Here is a 24,266-nt window from a genome sequence, read left to right as displayed (position 1 = left end):
CCACAGGTTGACTCAAGTCTTAACCCACAGAATGCTTAAATCAAGTTGACGCTTTCATAGCAACTGAGCCAATGATTCCAAACATAAAAAGTTTATATGAATAAAAATGCATATGTCAATGTGAAACCTCGAATTTACAGGATATTCACACATGTAGGTGTTTGTGGCGGATGCTGATGAGCTTCATTACGAAAAATGTAGTATACTGTTGAACTCGGGAGACACCCCTCAGATACACACACTCTCATGGACTTTCGCTAGTCTTGTGTGTGTCTAGCTTTGTGTTGCTTGCTGCATAAAGCCATTACCCTACTTATAATCAGCTTAATGATTCACAGACTCATTTAGACCCTGGCCACTTCCTGGAGGGACTGATGGACACTTGTAGTTTGCGTTATCGCGCTCAGGTTCACACGCATGCGTGATTTACCCTCACTACTGTTACACCAACGCTAGTCGCATCAGTTTTTTTTTTTTTTCCATTGTTAGTATGACACTGCCATTCTTGCACATACTTAGCCAGTTAACCCCCTCCCCTTTTTTTTCTCTCTCTCTCTCTCAATCTCTCTCTCTCTCTGTCTCTCTCTCTCTCTCTCTCTCTCTCTCTCTCTCTCTCTCTCTCTCTCTCTCTCTCTTCCTCCTACCGCTACCTGTTCCCGCAACAACTCCGCCCCGCTGACACTGCTCCCGGCGGAGACCGACACTCTTGGCATTTTAGGGACTGTTCTGCCTTGTTTTAAAACTATTTATATACCGTTTAACATTTTTTTAAAAATTATTATTATTTTTTTAACCCGGGCAGTCTGTCACTTGTCTTTGCCCGTTGAATGCGGTGATCTTCAGACACCTCCGCTCCTCCTGCCACCCTCGGACTACATGAGTGGACCGGTTTGACTGAACGTTCGATTGCGACTATGGAAATTATCGTCTTTTTTTGCGCTGTCATTTTGACGTTTTCCCACTGTGAAGCAGGTAAACACTACTTTTTATTTTTATTTTAAAGTTTGATATTACCGTTAAAGCAGCTGCTTTGATTTGAGTTCAAGAGGCTGCAGTTGAATTAACATGTTGTAAAACAGTTTGAACTGTCGTAGTATTTTCATATATTGGCTGATTTATCCTTTGTTTTTCAGTTCAACGTATTGTTCTTTACTGAATGTTGTTGCTCAACGCTCAATTTTCACGCTCATTACCTAGGCAGCCCGGCGAGCTTCCGCCCACACACACTTGCTCAGTTCAGATTTCTTTTTTCCTGCTTTAAAAAACGGACTTTTCCTCCTACTCGCGGTCGCCTTGAGTGAGTGAGCAGCCCAGCTAACAAGGTTCGCGTTAGGTCTGTTGCGACTCTTACGGTGCGTTCACACCAAACGCGATGCGAATATTCGCACCGCCTTCATCGCGCGATCGTTGCCGCAGGTGTAAATTAAATTCCATCGCCTCAAACGCCTCTTTCGCGCGAGTAAAAAACGAGTGAATAGCTCAAGGGTCTATCCATGGCTGATCGCGTCCTTGTACCTGCTGTGGCAGTCCGAGATTCGTCTGAAACGCACACGCCGTCGTGTCTGGGTCAGTGACATCATCCGGTGGTGCATTCAGCTCGGATAATTTCATCGTCTTCTCCAGGAGTTGCGTCTGGATGACGGCCGCCTCCAGCGGCACCCCAGGCCCACCAGGACCCAGCCCGACGACCCGCTTGGGAGGACCGGCGCCTGCAGCCGGCGTCCCGCCGAGAGATCACGGCACCGATCCTCCCGAGCAGGCCAACAAACTGGGTCCCCGCGAGCCCGAAACACCGCTGGAAGCGGCCGCCACGGGAGGATCGGTGCCGTGATCGCTCGGCGGGACGCCGGCTGCAGGCGCTCCGCAGCTGGGCCGAGAGATCGCGGCGCCGGTCCTCCATGAGTTCCGTCTGGATGACGGCCACCGATCCTCCCGTGGCGGCCGCTTCCAGCGGTGTTTCGGGCTCGCCGGGACCCAGTTTGGTGGCCTGCTCGGGAGGATCGGTGCCGTGATCTCTCGGCGGGACGCAGGGTGCAGGCGCTCCGCAGCTGGGCCGCGGCTCCGTTTCAGCTGCGGGGCGCCTGTGGTTGGTGTCCTGCCGAGAGATCGCGGCGCCGGTCCTCCCGAGCGGGTCGTCGGGCTGGGTCCTGATGGGCCTGGGGTGCCGCTGGAGGCGGCCGTCATCCAGACGGAACTCCTGGAGAAGGCGGTGATTTAATTTTTTTATTTTATTTTGTCAGGGACAATGTGCAAAGTACATTAATTACAAAGTAAAGAGATGACCTGCACCAGATTGTAGCTTAGAAGCTAATTTCCATCTGCAGTCCCATCTGCATGTCACAGACAGCGCCTGTCCATCTGTTTCCACGTCACTGTCGTCCAGAATCTCAACGCTGATTGGCTGTCTGGCGCGAATATTTCGCCAAAGTTGGATTTTTTGAACTCGCGCGAATCGCATATTTTCACTCGCGCGGCGGCCACCGCATCACCGCACCGCCTCACCGCTCCTCACCGCTCCTCACCGCGCCGCCCCACCGCGCCTCATCGCACCGCCGGCTCGAATCCGCGTCTAATCGCGTCTTTGCATTGACTTTGTATGTAATCGCGTCGCCCGACCGCGTCTGGTGTGAACGCACCGTTAAGCGAACGTCCCCTGAGGATCATGTGAAGAGTTTTCTTAACGTTCTCTGTTGGTTAAAACAAACCCTCGGGGAACGTTCCGCGAACGCTTAGAATTTCTCGTGAGCTGAACGTTCCCAGAAAACAAATAGAGTAATTTAGTACTGTGATTAAAAAAACAAACAAAAAAACATCATATAACCGTATAACCGTTGTGGGGATTAACTGTCTGACTCAAAGTGAACTAAAGCCAATTCATCTCGAGAGTTAAGAGCAACTCCATTAACATTATTCACGAAATCTACACACAGTCGATATCCCAAAATGGACAAAGTTTGAAGCGAAGAATTTAAACAACATAAAAAATACTTCGGAATCATTACATTTTCAGTTGTTTTCTGCAGGTCATCTCCATGAACATGTGCACATTCATGGAAATTAATGGCCACGTTGGACCCATAAGAGGGCACTTCAGTTACTTTGTGTTACCAACAATTTGCAGCAGTTTTTTAATCAAATGATGCATTTCCAAATTAATTTTGCTGAACCATCTGTAACCAGAGAGAGAAAAAAAACTGTTTATGTTTGAATATTCAGTGTTTCTTTAACCAATATATTTATATATTGGTTATATATGTACAGTATATATAACTCTTAGAAAAACTCTTGATCTGATTTTCCTTTTCTTTTTCCTTTTTTAAAGCTAAAAACAGCTGTTGCAGTCTTTGAAATTACCCATAAATTCTCTTTGAATATACAGTATCTACTGTATATTTTGCGAAACATCTAAACCGAAGTGCATCCTATTTTTACCAAATTAACTTACTTCTCCCTTGATTTCTGTAATGTGTACAGAAAAATTAATACACCTGTTTCTAACAAGGAAAGACGAGATCACATGACTGATCAGTCTTCAGCTTTTTTTTTTTTTTGACTGCAAGTTCACAGTGATGCACATTCTTTCACCTTGTCATCCTGTTTTTAAGGTACAGGGGTGGGATGGGTGGTTGGAGCTGAAACCAGTGGAGCTGGTAGTCTGTGCCAATTCAACATGTCTGTGTTAGAGTAAATCGTTCTTTCCAGTGACACTCTTAACTCAGCGTCGTCTCTATTTGAAAGCACAGTGGTGGTCAAAACAACATCTCTTCTTTGTGCTTAGTTGACACATCAAGCTCATGAAAAGGTTCTCTGATCACAAGCTTACGTCTGTCATTCCTCTATGTTACAACATAGGAATTTTAAGGCACATGCACCAACATTAGGGGGTACGAAAGTGCTCAGACAATTCTGGTAAAGTCACTGAATTGTGGCCAACAAATAGCAGAACAATTAGAACATAGAAAATGTATCAATTGTTGAAAGGGAGAAATGTTCATATTTCATGAAAAGATGTTGGTTCAACGTGACTTTGAAGGCAGCAACACGTCTCAAAAATGTTGTTGTATGTCTGCCATGACACATTTTGCCAGTTAAATGTCTCACTTTCAAGATTAAATACGCTTCTATGTTCTACTGTGAATAAACTGTTGGTTTATGTGATTTGTGAATTATTTAACTCTGTTCCTCCTTACACTGTGCAGAGCGCCAACCTTTTTTTTTTTTAAAGTGGGATTGTTTAAATTACAGGGTATGTAAGGGGTCTACCTGTAGCAGATGTGTTGTTCAGGGACTGTTCCTCAAAGGTTCCCTAAAGATTACAAGCATCCTATTTTTGATGATGAACCAAGCTTTGAAAGGTCACTAGAAACATTTTCTTCTTTCTAAACACTCACCATAAGTATGTCAGGCCTTGAGGTTTCCTTGTACATAGAAAACTGAAGAAAAAATAACCTTATGGCGCATTGTGTTATTGAATCACATTAACAATCTAACGCTTAGTTATGCATCCATTGTTTCTGATATATAAAATGGGAAATTATGGGAAATTATTCTGCTCGATCTCCGTTAGTCCCTTTCGCGTGATCCATATTGCCCCCCGTACCATAATGTACGGAAGAGTATTAGGGCCAGACATAAGAAAAAATATTTATATTTTGCCTGTCGAGATTAAAGTTGAAATGTCGAGAATAAAGTCCACATGTCGAGATTAACATTTCAACTTTATTCTCGACATGTGATCTTTAATCTCGACATGTGGACTTTATTCTCGACATGTCGACTTTAATCTCGACAGGCAAAATATATAAATATTTTTTCTTATGCCTGGCCCTAATACTATTCCGTAATAATGCGTGGTGTTCGTGCGTAGCAAAATTCTGTCCGTGAACAATTGTCGGCTGGCTTGACGATGCATTTGTAAGTTGTACCTCACTAGAAGTCCGGTGAATAAAAGCAGAAAGAACCGCAAAGTAGCTGGATTCTCATGAGATTGGCGAAATCACGACAATAGGAAACGAACCAACCGGAGCTTCTGGTTAATATGAAGTTAAATGGAATAGCAAGACCAAACGAAGTTAATTTATTTTACCAGTGAGTGAAACTTATTACTGTGACGCCACACAATCAAAACTGCGTGTCCTTCTCTGGTGTGTGGCATGAAGCGGATGCATTTGTGAGGTTAGCATCAAAAACGAAGTTCACCATCAAGCTTCAGGGTTTTTTGTTTTTTTTATCAGGTCCCAATGGGTGATTGGGACCAGTGGCGGTCCGACACTGATTTACCCCTCGTGATGCCAGCCCGGGCGCCTGCACCTTTGTGGCCGAAAACTTTTTTTTTTTTTCACCCCTCCTCGATGCCGCCCCGGGCGCCTGCCCGGTCGGCCCGCCTCTAGGACCGCCCCTGATTGGGACAGTGCTTGATGACTCAGTTCAGCCTCTTATTAAAATGGCTCCATTCCATTATGATTGTGTTGAAATGGCACCATGCCATCTGAAATGGTAAGGTGTAACTCTTGGTTCTGTAATATTTGCCTCACAGGTCGTCGCCTCCCTGCGCCGACGGGGCTGAAATACCAGTGGATCAACCATTTGACTGTTAAAGTGAGCTGGTCCTGGAGCAGGCCGAAGAATTTGCCGCAGAACTGCACCATTGAATATAATATATACGAGCTGAATCTGCAAAATATGACTCGGACGAAAATAATGGTGAGATTTGCTTATGGTGGGTAGTGGGTGTGTGTAATGCTCACCTATGTTATATGACATTACTATCAACCAGTATGTCACGATTTTTCAGATTCATGTTTTTTTAATTGGTTTGAGCACTCATATATTTGAATAGATCATTCTGATCTATGTTATGTTATTAGGATTCTTTTCTTTTTTCTTTTTTTCGGAATCCTTTGATTCATGACTTGGCCCTAAACCCGAGCAGTAACATCCATCATAATTAGCTGTTAATCCTTATCTTTCTGTCAGCACTTACAGTGGAATGAACGCCTCTGTGATATAGATATGCCATCCATTTAGAATAATTTCTTGTTGTCCATTATTACCTATTATTTATTCTGTTTCAATCATAAACTGAAAAGTAGTTTGTTGTCACACAGTGCAATCCAAACCTTTTTTTTATACTATTCATAAATTTTTTTCGGATGACTTGATGAGCAGCGCATATGAGTCGTTTGGGCTTGAATCCTGAAATGTAGCACTTTTTTTTTTTTAAACTTCTTTTTGCTGGACTTGATTTGGAACTTTATTGTAAAGACTTGAAAACTACCAACCTGAAAACGGTCCTCCCACAGTCCCATCAACATGTGGACTTTGCCACTCGGGGAGCGAACACCCTGGACAAAGTCTACACAAACATCAAGGAAGAAAATTTTTACTCATATTTATACATACTTTTATGTTTATTCTGTCTATAGCCTAAATTATGTTTCAACAACACTTTTCACTATTGCCTGCTGCTGTTATTTTTTATACTGTTATCTTTATTATTTTTATACTGTCGGAGCCATGCATCGAAATTTCATTCAGTGTGCTTGTATATCTGAATGACAATAAAACCTGTCTCGGTCCGTGTCAGAGCAGTGACGTCACAAACTGGGATGGAGGACGCGAGGAGTGGAATTTATTAGCAAAAAGCTCAATTGAAAAAGGGTTCAGAGCGTGTGAATGTTCTCGTGTTGAATGAGTTGTTTTGCCCAAAGCAAACCACAATGCTCTCGACACTCGATGTCAAACTTTCTTCTGACTGGATTTCCTTTTGCAGCTGCAGTGCTGTCACGGAATGTGTTGCTGTCTTTCAGATGTGTTCAGTAACATATTTCGAAGAGCGGTTTCTCACTGATCGAATGTCTTCCAGTCTGGAGTTCAGCGTTCAGGCTTCAAATAAGCACTGCATTGGTTGGACTGAAAGTGATCCTACAAAAATAACCGTCTCTACACGAAAGCCACACGGTAAGCACCACAAAACTGTGACATCATCACAACAATGACTGAACTCACTGTCCACTAAGTATTTCCATCAGGATGCTGTAGAGTGCAGCCTGTGTCATGTTTTTTTTTTTTTTTTGTGCAGTTGAGCTGGTAAAGAACTTCAAATGTGTTCTTGAGGCTACTAAAATGAACTGTTCCTGGATCCCAGTTAATCCAACTGAGAACCTGTCGTTCATCTATAGGTGAGAATAACATGTTCATGTTGCAATAGCAGATGTGTGCCACTGCAGTTAATTTATTTTCTGCATGGGTAAATTGGAAATGTTTGCCTTTTAACCCGCACCTAAAAAGAACCAAATTTTGTTTTAAAAACTCGCACACAAACACACAAAAAAAAGACAGCATGCAAATGTATGAAGATCTGGCAAAAGTTCCTTCTATTTAGATATTTTTGTCACCACTTTAACTGCTAAAATTGAATGTCGTGTATACACAGCAAGTGGTGAAAAGAACCCCTGCAACCCTTTTTTTTCTTTTGGTGAAGGCTTTTAATGTCTTATCGAGTCCTCATTTTGTCATTTTAGGCACTGTGGGAAAGCTGAGAGTAACACCAAGATCATGGAGTTCAATCAGCCTGACCGCAGGGAAAACTGGAAGGTCTTTACCTTGAAAGCCAAATGGCGTTATCAAGATATCTGTGTGGTTGTACAGACTGAACACAGCATGCAAACCTTTAAACCTAAGTTCGGTTGGTGCTACCTCTCATGATTGATTTTTCATTTCATATCAAGTTATCCAAATATATATTAAATGTTTGCTCACTATAATTTCTCTGTTGTTTTGTGTCAACTCTATATATGATATGGGATTTTCTTTTTTTTTTTGCTGCTGTTTTATATCCTCTGCAGCGATACGTACACCACAGATGGAGGTCAAAGAGAATGGCGATTATCTCACACTGACATGGGCTTCTCCAGATGTTGGCGCGAACTGCTCTTGGGAATATGATGTATTTTACACAATTTGCAGTAAAAACGACGTAAGTTACGTCAAATGCTCTGTCTTTCACACAACACGGACCTGTTTTCAAATGACACAAATGGGAACGAATCTCTTTAACTGTCCTCTTTAAACCTGACGCTGAAATTCAAAGCAACCGCATCTTTGTTGTAACGTGGACGCGGACACAAAACAATATTGTAGCTTTGTGATCTTTTTTTGTTTGTTTTCTTTCTCCACCTTCTGCAGCAACTTACAGCACGCGAGCATGCGCAGATCCCCCATGATAAATGCTGCGAGTATGAGATTCGATACAGTGTCAAGACTGATAAATATTGCCCCCTGGTGTCCGGTGACGACAGTAAAAGTCAAGTTTACGGTAACTTTCCAACTCATTTACTCACGCTGTTCTGTTTCAATGTGTTTATAGACTAAAGTGAGGTTTATATCTAATTACTGAAGGCCTTTTCACAAATTGAAGCACATTCAAAAGAAAAGAATCCCATTAAATTTTTGATGCAGATCAGGATCACTTAGATTCAAATTGAAAAATCCAGCATCCATTTGGCAGAAAATGTGTCAGTTATATGAAGTGGACTAATCCCGATAGGGGATCGACTTTGGGTGATCGACCATAGTAACGAAGGAGAAGAAAGTCAGAAGGTACTTTGTCCTTTATGTCTTTATGCCAAGTGTTTAAAAGTGTTTCTTCTCCTTCGTTACTCCTCCGATCTCCCATAGTCGATCCCCTTTCCCAAAGGTCGAGACCCCCTAGTGGCCTGGCGAACTTCCATTGTGTTTTGAGTGAGCTTGCAGCATTTCTCTCTTGCATGTGTTTTGAAGTTTCCTGTGCGTTTCTCTCTTGCAGTCGTTTTGCCGTTTGTGTCACATGTGCTCCGGTCGTCTTTGTGATTGCCGCATTTTTTTCTTGCAGCGTTTTACTGTTGGATTTGTTTTGCCATTTGCACGTGTCGGCCACCGCATTGTTACACCTCCATAAACATTCAAAAGAATGTATCTCTCGAATTAAACATTATTAACACAAAACATATCCACACGTTGTGTGCGTTCTCATCAGTAATTGTCAACAGCAGGTCTAAACATTCACACGTGACGTGCTCTCAAAATAAGTACACTTTGTGTTCTCAAAAAAATACCGCAAAAACAACACACCCACAGACATTGCGTGCCAAATGAGATGAACATATGAAATATAACACACTCGTGCGCGTACTCATGCACTCTCACAGAGCCATAACGTATCCACATTACGCATGATCAACAAAGCTATTTAACCATCTGAACACAACTATTGGGCTTAGCAGCAGAGTAACAACGATACTGCTGCTTACCTGTGCGCACTGCGCAGCTCTCAATTTAAAGCGCATTTATTATTTCATCACAACTAATGCTACGCCAGGTTGGCAGGTGCATGTGTCGAAACGCATCGTCTGACGGCAATTTTTTGGGTGTGCCAGCTGCCTCTTTGGGTGGCACCGGCACACACCCGTGGCTACGCCATTGATTTTATCTGCTCATCGCTTGGGGAATCCTCTGTTATATTGTTGGTTTCATAAACCATCCGGATGCTTCAGGTGGACAACTGTAGTACCTAAACTCTTTTGCTACTGAGGCGTGCTGTTGTTACACGTGCTGGAAAGGCTCAAACAGTGATGAGAGTGCAGAAATGAAAAGGATATGAGATATTTATGGCACTGTTGGATGTATTGTTGTGTTCGAATCAAATCAAAATCAAATCAAATGTATTTGTATAGCACATTACATGTACAAAACAATTCAAAGTGCTTCACATAAAATAAAAGCATTGCAGCAGGGAGTGTAAGAAGTGTAAGCATTAAAATACATAAAAGAATATAAAGAGAAACAAATAAAATAATATAAATTAATTTAAAAACAAGCAACAGTCCAGATAAATTAAACGATATTATGCAGATTTCATGCATAGACACATGAGAAAAGAAATGTTTTTAACCTGGATTTAAAAATGTTGAAGTAATTGCTTCCACATAAGCATGTTGTGGAACTCCAGCGCCTCCTCCTGGAGGGCAAATTAATAGTCTCAGCCTACCTTGTTTGGTAGTCAAAGACTGGCTGCTTTGACACCGGTTTGTGTGGTATTTGTGCGTTCTCGACCTTCTATAAGGAGATTCCCGTTTGTCATTCTTTGCATGCATTTATGCTCCTTGTGTGCATGATATCAACAGTTTTCCACTTCTTCTGTGTTTTGAGGAAGTAGCGATATATGTAGCGCAAGTCTGAGTTGAGTCAAAAGGTTAAAATTGTCTTTTTAAAAAAAGTGAAAAGTATTTGTCTCTTGTTCATCGTAGGTGCCAAAAGACACTGCCTTGACACAGCCACTGTGGTCGCCATTGTCATCCCCGTGATTCTGTTCGTCTGCGTCATGCTGTCCTGCTACTGCTTCAGGAGGTACGTGTTGGAAGGAGACAAACCCCCACCAGGCACCAAGTGCTACGTGTAAACTGCTCAAAGTTAATCTCTGTGTCCAGATCACTTTATATGAAAAGGTTGCAAAATATTTCAAGAGATGAGCGTGTCAATTAGAAAACCGATGAACAGAGATCTGAAGCAAGAAAAACACGACTGGCTAAAAAAGCCGTTTTAGTTTCATGTTTCTGGGAAAAACTATCGACGCTTACCTTGCTCATCATTGCCCTCATATCCCTGACATGATTGTTCACTTCTGTTTGTAGGCACAGACACATCATCTGCCCCGTCATGCCGGATCTATCGGACTTTTTCAAGGAAATGATGAATGGAAACAAGGAAATGAAGGTATATTTAAGAAAACCTGAAAATGTAATTGGTCTCTTCTCCTATTCTTTCCGTCTCTATTAACATTTATTCCGTTGTTTTTGTTTGTCTGTTTGTTTTTTGTTTCAGACCCCAGCAGTCAATCTGTACAAGCCAGTGCCAGAGCGCTTTGATTCCGAGAAGATCGTACTTGTTCCTAAAGCGTGTCCTCCAGCAAAAGATCCGACATCTCCTGTCTGCCCATAAACATAGTAAAGACTGCATTGCAGCTGGACTTGAACTTTGAACTTCAATTATTAAAGAAACTTTGGAAAGTAATGTACAGCAGGCTGAAAACCTTTGTCCCAGCGACCTCTTGTGGTGAAGAGCTTCACGTCTGGCTCTGTGTAAAGACTTCACTGCGTGGTGCCTGTGCTGTACTGACCTGACTACGGCCCTCAGTTCTTATAACCATTTTAGCTCCTTCACCGAGGCTGGGTCTTTTCCGGGTTCCAACTTCAACCATTAGATGTTTGCGGAAAAAAAACCAAAAACCCAACAAAACAAGATTTTTATGTGGTAATAAGGTCCTTTCTATGGCAACGTGGACGCATGCCGATGAAGCGCGCTGTGAACACGCTAAGAACATGTACCAAATCGCCCTTGAACACAGCTCCCCAGCCGTGGACCCGGACATGTAAAGAGAAGAAGAAAGGAATCTGCTGGCATCCTCTTTCTGACCACTGAGGATCAGGATGGTCGTGGGGTAAATGTTTTGGTTTGATACAGAAAGTCAGTTGTGCCTTCAAAGCTAAGAAAAAAACCCAAAGACACTAGTACTGGCACAGCATAGCCCTTTTATTCAACACTTGCTCAGATGCCAGTGAGGGCGGCAATGTTGATACAATGCTAACAGCGATAACCTAGGTGGTTGAAAAGTATATATAATAATCCTGTGACTGTTCAGGAGACCCAGTGCACCCCTGGCGACCTCTGTACAGGTTATAATCATCACACGAGGAAGACGGTTTGGTTAATGTGTTTGCTGAGGATGGTGTGAGCCTGGCAGGGCTGGTGCTTATTTTCTGTGGTCAAACATTGAATATGAAATCATGGATCGAAGGCAAACAGATTGACTATTTCCTCTGTTAAGCCATTAGTACTGCATGTCTGGATAGTCACCGACCTTCACGAAGTTTGCTGGCAGACTTCAGTGACCTCTGCTCTTGATAATCTTGCACAATTTGGCTGGAAATAAGAGTTTTATCGCGACAGTTAATGTTTCTGAAAAAAGTGAAGATGCATGTTTGACATGCGTACTTTTTGAGAGAAGGACAATGATGAAAATTGTGTAAATATTTGAGACGCATTACGAACTTGAGTCTACACTGTCTGTCACTTTAGCATTACCTTTTGCTGCTTTATAACTAAGCACAGCCAAATCCAAAATGCCTTATCATCATCAGATGTGAGTGCTTCCTTCCTCAGAGGCTTTTCTTCTTCTGCTTTGTGGGATTTAATCACTCTGCTAGTGTGTTGGAGGTTTTCAAAACCAAAAATAATGACTCGACTGTATATATTGTGTATGCACCTTTTTGTTTGTATAACTGTTTTAGGAAATAAAGAACATATCCCATCTTATGGATGCTATTTATTGTCCACGGCGGGCATCTCCAAACTTGGAGCACTGATACAAAGAAAAGCATGGAAATATAATCCAAAGGTTTTACTCCGCAGATCTTGATTACAAAAAAAAAATTGTGTAGACGGAGTCCCCTCCATTGTGACATTTTGTCTGTTTGATTACCTAAATGACAAGTTCCTTTTTTTTCAGTTGTTTTGCAACACTTATCAGCTTCACTTAGGAACAGGGAGGCATGTTCAACTCACTTTAGTCAGTAAAAGATTTCTGCTTTCGTGTTTGTGATGGGGTCAAAATCCTGACTCTCCTGCTTTGTTTAAAAATTGATTGGAAAGTATCTTAATTTAATATTGGCGGCCTGGGAAATTCCTGTGCGTCTCCACTTGGAGACGCTGCAGTGGAGGTAGGAGCCTTTCGGGTTTGGAACTGTCAGACAGCAACATTTGGTAATCCTCACAGAATCAATGTCCAATAGCCATCCAGGAGCAAAAACAAATTAGTTGAGTGTGGTGTCTCCCTTTTAACTTCATCTGAGGAGAGCCTATTAGGCAGTCTCAGACTTTGACCCCTCTTCATGCCTCAGCGTGTCGCCATGATTAAGGGTCTGACTTATTACTACGTGCGTAGTAATAATGTGAAGACTAGTTTATTGCCCGTGGCTTGCCGCAAACTACAAGCAACAAGTCACTCTTCGTCACCCATTCACTTCCCTTCCCGACTGTCGCGTCCCAACAGAGAGAGGGAAACGCACCGCCTACTTCCTGTCCGCCTCCAAACTTTTCATGCCCTCCCCACAGAGAATCTAGAAGCGAAAGTAGTCGGACCAAACGAACATTTCTCCTCTACTCTACTATAAACAGCTGAGGTGGGCACCAGACGACCATTTCTTTTTCAACGCGAAAACTTTAGGAAAAGCTCCTCTTAAAAGGGATGGACGCGGTGTTTGGAAGTTTAGAGCTGCTCGTGTTAAACTGTCTTTTTGTAACGGCTGAACTCCCAACAGGTGAGACAAACTTTGCTTAACAACTGTTTTTTTGTTGTTGTCGTCATCTCTCTCTTACTGAATTTCCCCACGAATCACCAGCCCCTATAAAGATGTCACATCTGCTGGAGTCGGGATGGGAAAAGTGGGTGAGCGTCAAAGCTCACGTGACAAAGCATTCGGATGGTTGGCTTGTCAACCATCCAAGTCAAGGTTTTTCACCATTACCATGAGTTGGTGTGTGTTATTCTGACTTTATTTAGGAGGAATAAACAGGAAACGACGTGACCATTTTTAAATGCCCCCCCTTTTGCTCTTGATTCCCACTTCAAAGCATCACAGATGTTTGCCAGCTGTTTGTTTGGTGGTCTAATTATTTTCAGATAGTTTCCAGAAAGCACAGTTCGGCCTTCAGATGTTCTGCTGAACTTCTGCAGTCAAACAGGAACTTAATCATCTGACAGGATTACACAGAATGAAGCAAATGAATGAAAGGGTCAATAAGCCATCCATGAAAGGAACGAATGACCACTTTTCTTTTTGTGTGTGTTTTCTTCTTTACATTAAGGCAAAATCTTGCCACCACAAAACCTGTCCGTGCTGTGGATCAGTGACTTTGAACCACTGCTGACCTGGGAGCCACCACAGCTTCCACTGACAAACTGCACATATAATGTATGTACAGATAGAGGGGACCATTCCAGCACTGAATGTCAGGTAAGTACGGAAATATGGGTCTCTTTTTTTAAAAACAAGCATATTTTAGGCGTGTACTGTACTCCGAAAGTATTTTTGATTGTGACTCATCTTTTTGTACACTGCTGAGAAAAAGGTTTGAGAAATGTTAACCCTTCCTCTGGACTGCTGGGATGTTTAGACTGGGATGTTTGTTGCTGTTTTCAGAAGCTGATCTTCAGTAGCAGTTTTTGCATTTGCGCCAATTTTTTCAATTCAGGCCTTAACGCATTCCTTCCTTCTTTTCTTCCAAAAAAAATGTCTGTAATACTGATTGGTCTGACCGCAATACACGCTTCCATTGTCCATCTGATATGCCTCCAAACTCAGAGAAGTTGACTATGCCTCTGGATAAGGTTACCATAAGGCTTATTTATTTATTTATTTTTTTTAAACACAGTAAAGTATTAAGTGTCTTTTGTGAATCTAACTCTATTTTTTTTGTGCTTGACACAAGTTTCGTGCAGTTTCTTTCTTTGCGTTAATACTGTTAAGAATGGTTTGGGTTGTTTGTTTGAGGACTCTTTTTTTCTGTTTTCTTGTTCATTTAGCCTGTGAAAATCAGTGAATACGGAAAACACTTCCTAATGCAGGGAGGAGTTCTGCGTTGGGAGGTCAAAATTGTTTGTGGGGGCAAGGAGAGTGAGGTTGCGCACTACAATGTCAATTATACAGGTAGGCCATTTTGCCGCCTTTCTACATCTTGACAACTCTGCTTTGTTTTTTAAGTTCAAATTGTAAACAAACACTTTGACTAAATTTGAAGAAAGATGTGTGCAAAAGCTTTTTGAAGCATGTATTGACCGACTGACATCTGTTTATTAAGATGTGTGTTTGTGTTTCTTTTCCTCCCAGAGCTGGTGACAGATTTGAATTGCTACAGCTCCACAGCCAGACAAGCTCACTGCTCTTGGTCCCCAGCAAGTAACGCAACTGATCTCAGTTTTTTCTATCTGTACGCACATTTATTTACATTTTTAACTTTTGACTGGGACTGTGTATGTATGTACTGTATGTAAATCATGTTTGATCAAGAAACTCATTCCGAGAAGAAAGAAACTCAGACTTATTGGTAGCATGTAATTCAATATTTCACAGTGTTTTGCAACACTTCCTGATACTGTCTGGTTAGCCGGTTTCGTCACAGTTGGACTGACCTCAAGTGGAAGTGGTGATGTTGGGATCATTTAAGGCTGAATTCTTTTTTAATGGCTCACTTTTTATCAGCTGCATCACGTGTAAGTTTGATGTTTAGCTGCTGTGGGAAGCTTTGTATTTTTGGACACTACAACTCCTTTGGGAAAAAGTTGACCCCTGCCAACTGTAGCCTGACGCGGTCAATGAACTACATTTGTTTTTATGTAGCAGCAAGTCATGACACAAGAACATGTAAACTCCACACAGATTTGAACTAGGAACCGTTGTGCTTTCAGACAAAAAGCGCATTCCCACTGAAGGAACCTTTTGCAGTTCCTATAACCTTTTCAGGAATAGGGCCGTTTTTCCCCGCATTCGGACATACAGGAACTAGGGACCACGGCCCTCAGTTCCTATAACCATTTTAGCTCCTTCTCCGAGGCTGGGTCTTTTCCGGGTTCCATAGCAACACATATGATGTAGGTATTTGGTGGTTGGTAGCTACGCCCCTTGTCAGATTTCCGCTTCTTCGTGTTCCTAATCTGCTCAACGCAAACAGTAGAATATAGGCTGAAATGTTTTACACGTTTAAAGTTACACGTCGTCTCCTTTGTCTGCGGCGCTCCGCTCTCCTTCCTTCCTTCCTTCCTTCCTTCCTTCCTTCATGACCAGCTGGTCGAGGCGGATGGCCACCCTTCCTGAGTCTGGTTCTGCCAGAGGTTTCTTCCTGTTAAAAGGGAGTCGTTTCTCTCCACAGTCGCCTCAGGCACGCTCAGGACGGGAGATTGGACCGAAAACAAAGTTTCAGTGCAATCTGTTGGTTTCCTTAGCTAGGAAACTGTTTTTGAATTGGCTCTATATGAACGAATTGGATTATTTTATGAATAATTATGATTACAATGAATTGAATTCCAATTGGCTTGAATTGGACTTTATTAGAACTGCGTTCTTAGAACTGCTCTGTCCGAATGAGGCTAAAGACACTAACCACCACACCACTTTAGAACCCTGTGATTATGTCTCATAAATTAATTCACTAGACTTAAAAAAAATCTTTTGGAAAATGCCCTCAATAATTTAGAAATACAACAGTTTCAGTGAATAGTGTGTGCTTGCCCCACTATAATCTTTAAGATCCAGACAATGTGGGTTTTTTTCCTTTGCGTTTATGTTATTTGTGTCAGGGACCACTTCATTATTTACAGATGATGGAGCAGACATTCAAGAGTGACAACTCTCCCCATATTGTTTTACACAATAAAATGATTACGCTTTTTGAAGTCAAACATTTTTGCTGTGGTAACATCTGCTCATAGCTGTTTTGAATCCTTTAATCTGCAGCTGAGTGGGTGGGCTTGTGTCTGAATAAGCGAGTTGGAAGCTGTAAAAAAAAGCTGTCTGTTCATGAGAGTTTTTGATGATAAGTTAGTCTTGATGATTTGATTTAATATTGGACCTCTTGAGAAGTTATTATGATTTCTCGTTAGTTATTGTGTAATCTTTTCCTGACCAGCTCCATTATCTTCTTGGGATTCTCGTTGTCAACACGACACTGTCCCTAGACGCTTTTCAGACTATTTACATTTTTGATTTGCTAAGTTTCAGACTTATCTTTTGGAATACCCTTCACTTACTTAAAGTGTCTGTGATTTGGAAGTTTCTTCCACTCTTTTTGGTCTCCAAGTGCCATGGCCATGTTTGACTGTATGGTTGGTATTATTGAGGTGATGCTTGGCTTAGTCCTTTCTGGCTGTTGGGAGTTGAGACTAAATAGTTTCTTCCATCAGATCAGAGGCCTTTACTTCTTGTTGTCTTAGAGCCAAAAGTCTTTGGAAAAAAATCACAGTGGTCTATCGGGCACCAGTCAGTCTGACCACTCTACTCTAAAGGTTAGATTCTGTAAGGCTTTCTCATCTCCACAAAGGAACTGTGGATCTCATTATTGTGACTATTGGCTTGTCGGTCACACTGTAACCTCAACAAAACCCGGTCTCACATGTCTACGGTATTTACAATTATCTCATTGTCTTGGATTGGTTTTCAATTTGCCATAAAGCACACAGGATAATGGGATATTTCTGTCTTTGATTTATAGTAGATTAACTAAACTCCCCAAAACTTATTCTTTGGGTTAGACGAATGAGAAAAATTTACTGAAATCTATTTCCAGATGGATCTAAAACATAACAGATGTGGAAAACTGTGGAAAAAAGTGTTTGCTTTTTTATGTTGCTTTGTGCCGCAAAATCTGTGAAATAATGGGTTCATGCAAACGTTTTAAAATGCAAATGTTTAGCATTGATATGATTATATTAAGGAGTTTGTCCATCTCAACATTTCATGAATTCTGTGAAGCAAGAAAATAGACAACCATTTTCCTCGTGTTTCCAAGGTTGGTGGATGAGACGCCCAACGGCGCTCCTCCTTCGCAATTGAAAGAATGTTCCTCGTATATCAACACTGGTGGTGTCAAGACTGGTTGTGATCTGCAGGCAACCACCCAAGAAGCCATCCATATCTTGTTGAACGGAACACTGAACAACACTACTGTTAGAAACACCTTCACCTTTGAGACCATAAACGACGGTATGTAGAGGCCTTATCGGTCTCAAAACTCCTTTTTTAGGATAGGCTGCGTTTCCTCTTTCAGTCTCTCATGAGAGAAACCCAGAAACCTTTATGCATATTGAAGGGGGATTTTTAAAAAGACTTTCAGTAGCTTTTTTTGGTAATGTTTGTAATGCTTTTCTCCACACAGTAAAGCCCCCTCCCCTTATATGGAAGGTCACTAAAAATGGGACCAAACTCAATATTAGCTGGACTCCTCCTGATGTCTTGAGCCAGGATTGTTGGGAATTCAACATCAATTACACCGAGTGTGGTAAAATAAAGGTAGGAGGCACAATGATTCTATCTGCTCGTCCGCCCGTCTGTCTAATATATTTATACCAGAAACTTTTCAAACGTTTTAGAAAGCTAAAGAGCTTTCCTATCCAAATGTGTCTTGGATTTATTACAGATATGGGGTCTGTAATAAATTATATCATGTACCATACACATTCAGAAATTCCACGGAATTTGGTATAAGGTGCGATGTCCCTAGCCTGGGTGCCAGCCGAACTTAGCCCCGCCCATAAAATTTTTGGTCGGGAAGTTCGGTCTGGCTCTGCTCAGTTGGGAAATCTCTATGCTCGACATCGCGACAGTCGACCTAATCAGATTGCCAGGGCGGGCTTTATACGATGATGGACAGATGATCAACAGGGACATTATCGATTACGTCACTAAAGAGCGCTTGGTTTAATTCGTTTGAAACAAACATGGCTGCCGCTGGAGAGCTAGGGTGTGTAGATTATGCCATCGAGTCTGTTCTACAGGATCTCCACATTGCATTAATTTTGAAAGACGAACAGAGGAACGCGATAAAGGCTTTTATCGATAGAAAATATGTTTTTGCTGTCCTTCCTACAACAAGTGTGTGTCGCTTAATCTACGTCACATACTACGTTGCTCTGATTGGTTGTAGGTCTATCCAATTGAGCGAAGAGGCATTTTTTTCTCCTGGTTCGGTTGAAACACGCCCCATACTCAAAATCCAATCCAGCGGTATCAGACTCACATTCTGACTAGAATCGTGAGTATGACGTAGTCAGGCTACAATGTCCCTAGTGTACGAGCCAAAATGATTAATGTAATTAAGTCTTCTGAAATATCTTAGTATGACCTTGATAGGATGGCACCAATTTTAGGGCAAGCATTCTGTTAGATTAATAGCAAAACACCAGAATAAACAGACAGAAACCAGAAGTTGGTATTAATGTGCTTTTGCAAAAGGGAGAAAGCAGAGAGTGTGCCCTGTTGTCAGCTCCACTCACGGACTCTCTCTGCCTTCCCTCCCCGCTCTAGCCTTCTTTATTGCAAAGTTATTCAGCGGTTATGCGACAAAATGCAACAAAATGTTTCACTGGGCATGGGAAGACCAGAGCAACCTGTTTCCCACAGTTCCCTTGAATTACTTTGTATCACACTAAGCAAAGTTCACACACTACATGTCTGTCTATAAAATGTTGTTAAGTTCGAAAACAGCCCTGCCATCATATTGTTAGTCATTGATTTAAGACAAGGAATAATGCATATTGTAAATAGGCAAAGCAGAAACCAATGAAGAAATTCACACAGAGTAAATATGCTTGATTTCCTGCTCAACTAGTTTGAGCAGAGTCAGCAAACAAACAGAATAATTAAGCTTGTTTTATAAGCACACAATAATAATTATCCTTACATTTTCCTTACCCCCCCCCCCCCTCCCCCCCATACTTTTTTACAGAGTTTCATTATAAAGCAAGAAGTAACATCACATCTGATGAATTGGGTTCCACACTGCGAATACTGCATCGCCATTAGAGCTTTGAGTTCCGAAGGTAACACACCATGGAGCGACCAGAAGTGCTTCGGTATGTGTTTCGTCATTTTGTCTGTGTCTGTGTTTTTTCTTTAGGCTGTTGGCACACAGTAATGCCATTTCTTTGTAAAAGTGAGATTGAGATGATAAAATTCAAATTGTCAGTTGAACAATTAAATATAGTCGCCATCTAATCACTCTCAGCTGAACATGATGCTGATGCTTTTGCTTGCAGGTGCTGATGTTAATTGGTCGGTATACGCTGCAGTTATCATCCCACTGGTGATTGCTTGTCTGGCAGCCTTGACATTCAAGTGTTACTGGAAGTATGCAAAGTCTTCTTTTTGTCTGGATCTTGTGGAATTCTAGTAGTTTTCTTGTTGTCCTCTGACATTAAACTCCCTCTGTACAGAAATAAGGAAAAGATCTTTCCCAAAGTACCAAAACCTCGGGATCTCCTCACTGATATTTCTGACAACAACAATGAGGTCATTTTTTTTCCTTTTTCTCCTCTCTATTTCTTTGGGTGTAGTTGTGGCTTTACATGACATGTCCCTGTCTATTTTTACAGTGTCTGCATATTGGTCTTTTCTTTAATTTATTTGTTACTTGTATGTTTGTGTACTTGACACAGACCTTGTTTCTGGTCAATTAGCAGCCAGTTTCACATGTAAATAAAGTGCAGGCGCAGACATATTTGTTTTTGCAATAGTGGTGTTATCTTTGTTTTTCACTCCTTTCTTTTGTCTACTTTTTCCTCAGAGCACCCGTTGCAACATGTACATACCAGCGGAGGAAGAAGAGAACTGTAAAATCACTCTGTTGACAGATACCCAAATCAGCTCACTAGACTGTTCAGACTTCTCTGATATCAGTTCACTCCACCAGTGAAGAGAAAACCTCTTCTGCAGTCCTGTGTATTGTGCACAGACCAGTTGTACTGAAATCTAACTTCACAAAGTTTTTACACACGGTCATTTAGACCAATGAGTGGCACAGATATGCCAAATTATAATGTTGGTAATCTCAGGGCACTTTACACAATAAGAACAGGCCTCATAAAGAGAAAAAGAGAGAAACCCAGCAAATCTGTCTTAGCCGATTTAATTTTATCTATATTACCCTGCCGTGTTTACAAACAGGGGGTGCGACCTTTTGTGGAGATTGGAGTGTAACTGCTGTGTGTCAGGCACTGCTTCTGTGAGACCTTTTGGATGCATGAAACTGTAGCTGCTCGTCAGCTTCAGAGCTACATCAGATATGGACATACATGCGCTGAAAGGTGATGCCTAACCAAGACAAAGCTGCATCAGCTGCACGCGAGAGTATAAAAATGTTTTAGCGTTTGCTGAGGTACCACAGATGTCACTGCCTTTGCAATTTTTTAGAAACTTGGATTTTATGTTTTTCTAATCTTCTTTTTTAACGTCAGGCTAACTGTTTAGAATCTGCGTATAACTTTGGCTCACTTTCGTTGTCTCTGCTGATCGAGGAGCCGTGTCCCTGTCAAACAAGCAATCAGGGGAATCCATTCACAAAAAGCACAAAACGATGATGTCTGAACACCAAGGTACTGATTTTTCAAGTTTCAATGCATATATTACTTTTATGCTTCCCTAAAGAAGCCTGTGTGTGATGGCTAGGCATTTTCTCAGCCGAAAGAAAAAGACCTCACGACAGTGGGGCCCTCTTTGTGGTGTTGAAGTGGTGAAGTAGTAATTGGCTGAACCCACACATCCATAACCGTTGTTTCCTGACTGTTTGTTATCTTCAGTCAGATCATGGGAACTCCTCACTCTGTTGAACAAAGAAAAACAAGCTTTCTTGCCAGGAGAAGCTGAGTCGGACTGAACTGCAATCAGACAGTCATTAACTGTTAAAAGAGAAACTATTTAGCGTCAACCCTTTAGAGAGATTGCAAAGGTATCCCCATCAAAATGTGACATACTCTCCATAAACCTATAAGAACAAATCAAATGTCAAACCTCCTTTGTAAACCGATGATGGGTTGCAAGTGTATTTTATTTGTGTTCTCACCCCAAATTGCTCAGCCAGTGACACATTTGTGTTGTACAATTACTGGTTACCCCCCCAGACGACTGTTTGACCGTCTCTACTCACAGCTCTATACCAAATACTGAAAGGTTAGCCAGTATACTGAATGTGAGGAGTAAGAAATACCACAATCACTTCAGGAAATATTGATTTGTATTATAAGAAAGATGTTGGCTCTATGCTGATTTCCTGTATTTCTGCTCTGGGAAATACAAAGTCACCTGAAGGGTGTTTCATTAGCTCGGTTAGTACTGCATAGAAATGTAGTTATGAAGATAGTGCTCTTTTTTTGTTTTGTTGTTGTTTGTTTTGTGAGCTACGGGCCTGAGTCAAGGAGCTTCAGCTTCTGTACATTCAGCCTCTGTTCATGGAATGTGTGCTCTTTAAATGCGTTGTGGGTTCTGAAAATTTCAAGGTTGGCTCAAAGTTTTTAATCCACCAAAGTTGTCATTTAAATTTTGCCAGAATGTTTTGATGATGTGCTTAGAGGTGGTTGATACAGGCTGCTGCTTATCAGTTGTTCATATTTGCTATATTAGTCACACTGCAGTCCCAATAAATCTGCACTTGTACACATATGTTTTTTGTTCCTGTTGTCACACAGTTCAACATGTCTGAAAGTTTGAAAAGTCTCACAGTTAGACTACATGCCAACCCACAGTCACTTTCAAAGCAATTTGAAACTGTTGCTCTTCTCTGATATAATCCTAAATTTGTCAATAGCCTTAGCGTCTTCTGACACGATTGCCAGCAAAAATCAGCCAGATTCTGCTGCAAAAAACGTGTACACATCCTCTATATGTTCCAGTTAATGCAACAAATTAAATTAAAGTCTGCAGATCTGCTGAATACATTGCACTCTAGCGTTTACATGTATTCTCATTGTGAGACTTGAGAACCCTGTTCTTTGTTGTGCCCATGGTCATTTTTTTCAATAGATATGTATTGTCTGCACAGAGAAAGGTTAATGTATCACTTTATATTGTCGTATTTTATAAGTTTTATTTTAAACATAAGATGTGAGGTTGTTACTTGAGGGAACAGTTCCAGGCAACGTAGTCATGTGATATTTTACAAAAAGGTGCACTGATCCAGTTAGTGAATTTGCACCAGTGCAGACGTAGAAAACCGAATCCCTCAAAGCTCATTAAACAACTTTTTGTACCATATTTGTTACTTTCATGAATTGTTGCAGCTACGCGTTTATAAAACGCAACATTTTTTTTTTTTTATCCAGCCTTTGGCAGGAACATGAAGGGTTTTTTTTGTCAGAGAAAGAACCATTGGAAAATGTTTTCCTTTTTTTCACATGACTGTATTTGGCCACTTTATTGACATTTTATGAAGTTGAGTGTTAAGAATGTATCATGCAGAATAAACAAAAAAAAATAAAATCACAAAGGCTTCCTTAAGGTGACCTCCAATTGTTACTTGTAATTCTTTTTTTTTTTCAGAAAAAAAATTGTTTTTCATGGTATGCTTATTTACTCTTTCTTTCACAATTGTCCGTTTCCTTCCTGAAATATTTGGTCCAAACTCTGACAAATTATGGCAACACACTTAGAAGAGTATTAATGGCAAAAGAAGAATGTACGTGCTTCAGCTGATATGTTTATATACTGTGACTTGCCTAGAAAGTTGTAAATCACTCAGTGGCACACCACGATAGAGGGTGTTCACCAATTGGGTAGACTTGATCATTACTGAAATTATATATTTAGCATAGATTTAAGAATCAATGATTAAAATTTAATTAAAATAATTAATTTTCAAAGTAAATATCTGGTGGCATCAACACTTCAGTCTTAAGGAAATAAATCCAAGGAAGATCAAGTGTTTAAGCATTGCATGATCAACAGCATGACATGTCAAAAGTTACAAAGTTGGCTTAAGATTTCTCAATCTTAGGGCTTGTGTCTTTTCGTCAGAAACTCAGCAGTTCCTTTTCTGAAAATACCACTTTCAGTGAAAAGGCAGGTTTCTACACCACCACACTTTTCCTTTGCGAGCTAAAAGTTAATTTGAAGTCTCATGACTAGAATTCCTAATTTCAACTTTCAAAAAAGGTTTTATAAGGCCAATTAATGCCTTTCTCACATGAAACGTGAGTTTTGGTGCTCTTCCCTCTTTTGGCAGGTTTGTTGCACTGTTTTCTGAAAATGGATTTAACTGTGCTCCGATGGATATTCAGAGATTAAGATATTTCTTTACAGCCCAACCTGAATCTGTGCTTCTCCAAAACTGTGCCCCTGACGTACGGAAAGGTCCTTGGTTTTCATTTTGCTTCTTGCTTAATGGTGTTGCGAATTCTGGTGTCTTTAACAACAGGTGTATATATATATCAAGAGCATGTGACACTAAGGTTGCAGACCTAAATGAACCAGTTATATGACTTGTAAAGGCATCTGAATACACAGGACCAATATTTAATATCTTAAAACAAAGGTGTGAATACACATGCGTACACAACTTTTATTTTCTTCTTTTTGCTCAAGAACATTTAAAAACAATGTTTTTCATAGTTCACTTCACCAGTTTGGGCGGTTTTTACTGTAGGTCAACAACAAAAAAAAACCAAGCCATCTAGATTATAGGCTGTAATA

At 41.1% G+C, this 24,266-nt stretch overlaps 2 protein-coding genes across 3 annotated transcripts; both read left to right on the top strand.

The window, feature by feature from the left end:
* Positions 1-649: 649 nt before the first annotated feature.
* On the top strand, positions 650-12,351 carry LOC142368890 (interleukin-13 receptor subunit alpha-1-like). Of its 2 annotated transcripts, XM_075451092.1 has the most exons (11): positions 650-972; positions 5,235-5,425; positions 5,537-5,703; positions 6,810-6,960; positions 7,082-7,181; positions 7,524-7,687; positions 7,848-7,978; positions 8,188-8,317; positions 10,287-10,386; positions 10,671-10,752; positions 10,861-12,351. In XM_075451092.1, exons 3-11 carry the CDS (start codon positions 5,683-5,685, stop codon positions 10,975-10,977), a joined length of 996 nt encoding a protein of 331 aa, XP_075307207.1. In that variant the 5' UTR covers positions 650-972; positions 5,235-5,425; positions 5,537-5,682; the 3' UTR covers positions 10,978-12,351. The 2 variants fall into 2 exon arrangements, with proteins under 2 accessions (XP_075307207.1, XP_075307206.1); XM_075451091.1 differs by lacking the exon at positions 5,235-5,425.
* A 776-nt stretch (positions 12,352-13,127) lies between these two features.
* On the top strand, positions 13,128-23,087 carry LOC142368528 (uncharacterized). Its single transcript, XM_075450718.1, has 10 exons — positions 13,128-13,355; positions 13,903-14,051; positions 14,621-14,744; positions 14,925-15,024; positions 17,599-17,792; positions 17,965-18,098; positions 19,534-19,660; positions 19,844-19,934; positions 20,021-20,096; positions 20,371-23,087. Exons 1-10 carry the CDS (start codon positions 13,283-13,285, stop codon positions 20,497-20,499), a joined length of 1,197 nt encoding a protein of 398 aa, XP_075306833.1. The 5' UTR covers positions 13,128-13,282; the 3' UTR covers positions 20,500-23,087.
* The last annotated feature ends 1,179 nt before the right edge of the window (positions 23,088-24,266 follow it).

This window comes from Odontesthes bonariensis, chromosome 19 (genome assembly GCF_027942865.1).
Source record: "Odontesthes bonariensis isolate fOdoBon6 chromosome 19, fOdoBon6.hap1, whole genome shotgun sequence".
Classification (NCBI taxonomy): Eukaryota; Metazoa; Chordata; class Actinopteri; order Atheriniformes; family Atherinopsidae; genus Odontesthes; species Odontesthes bonariensis.
Note: the sequence above shows the minus strand (reverse complement) of the source record. Positions and strands in the feature narration are given on the sequence as shown.

Bases quoted from the DNA above. Each gene is read 5' to 3' on its own strand.
- LOC142368890 (XM_075451091.1), top strand. From the start codon at position 915: ATGGAAATTATCGTCTTTTTTTGCGCTGTCATTTTGACGTTTTCCCAC. The intron at 7,182-7,523 runs GTGAGAATAACA...TTGTCATTTTAG, and splicing joins AACCTGTCGTTCATCTATAG to GCACTGTGGGAAAGCTGAGA. The intron at 8,318-10,286 runs GTAACTTTCCAA...TGTTCATCGTAG, and splicing joins CAGTAAAAGTCAAGTTTACG to GTGCCAAAAGACACTGCCTT.
- LOC142368528 (XM_075450718.1), top strand. From the start codon at position 13,283: ATGGACGCGGTGTTTGGAAGTTTAGAGCTGCTCGTGTTAAACTGTCTT. The intron at 19,935-20,020 runs GTATGCAAAGTC...CCCTCTGTACAG, and splicing joins ACATTCAAGTGTTACTGGAA to AAATAAGGAAAAGATCTTTC. The intron at 20,097-20,370 runs GTCATTTTTTTT...CTTTTTCCTCAG, and splicing joins TTTCTGACAACAACAATGAG to AGCACCCGTTGCAACATGTA.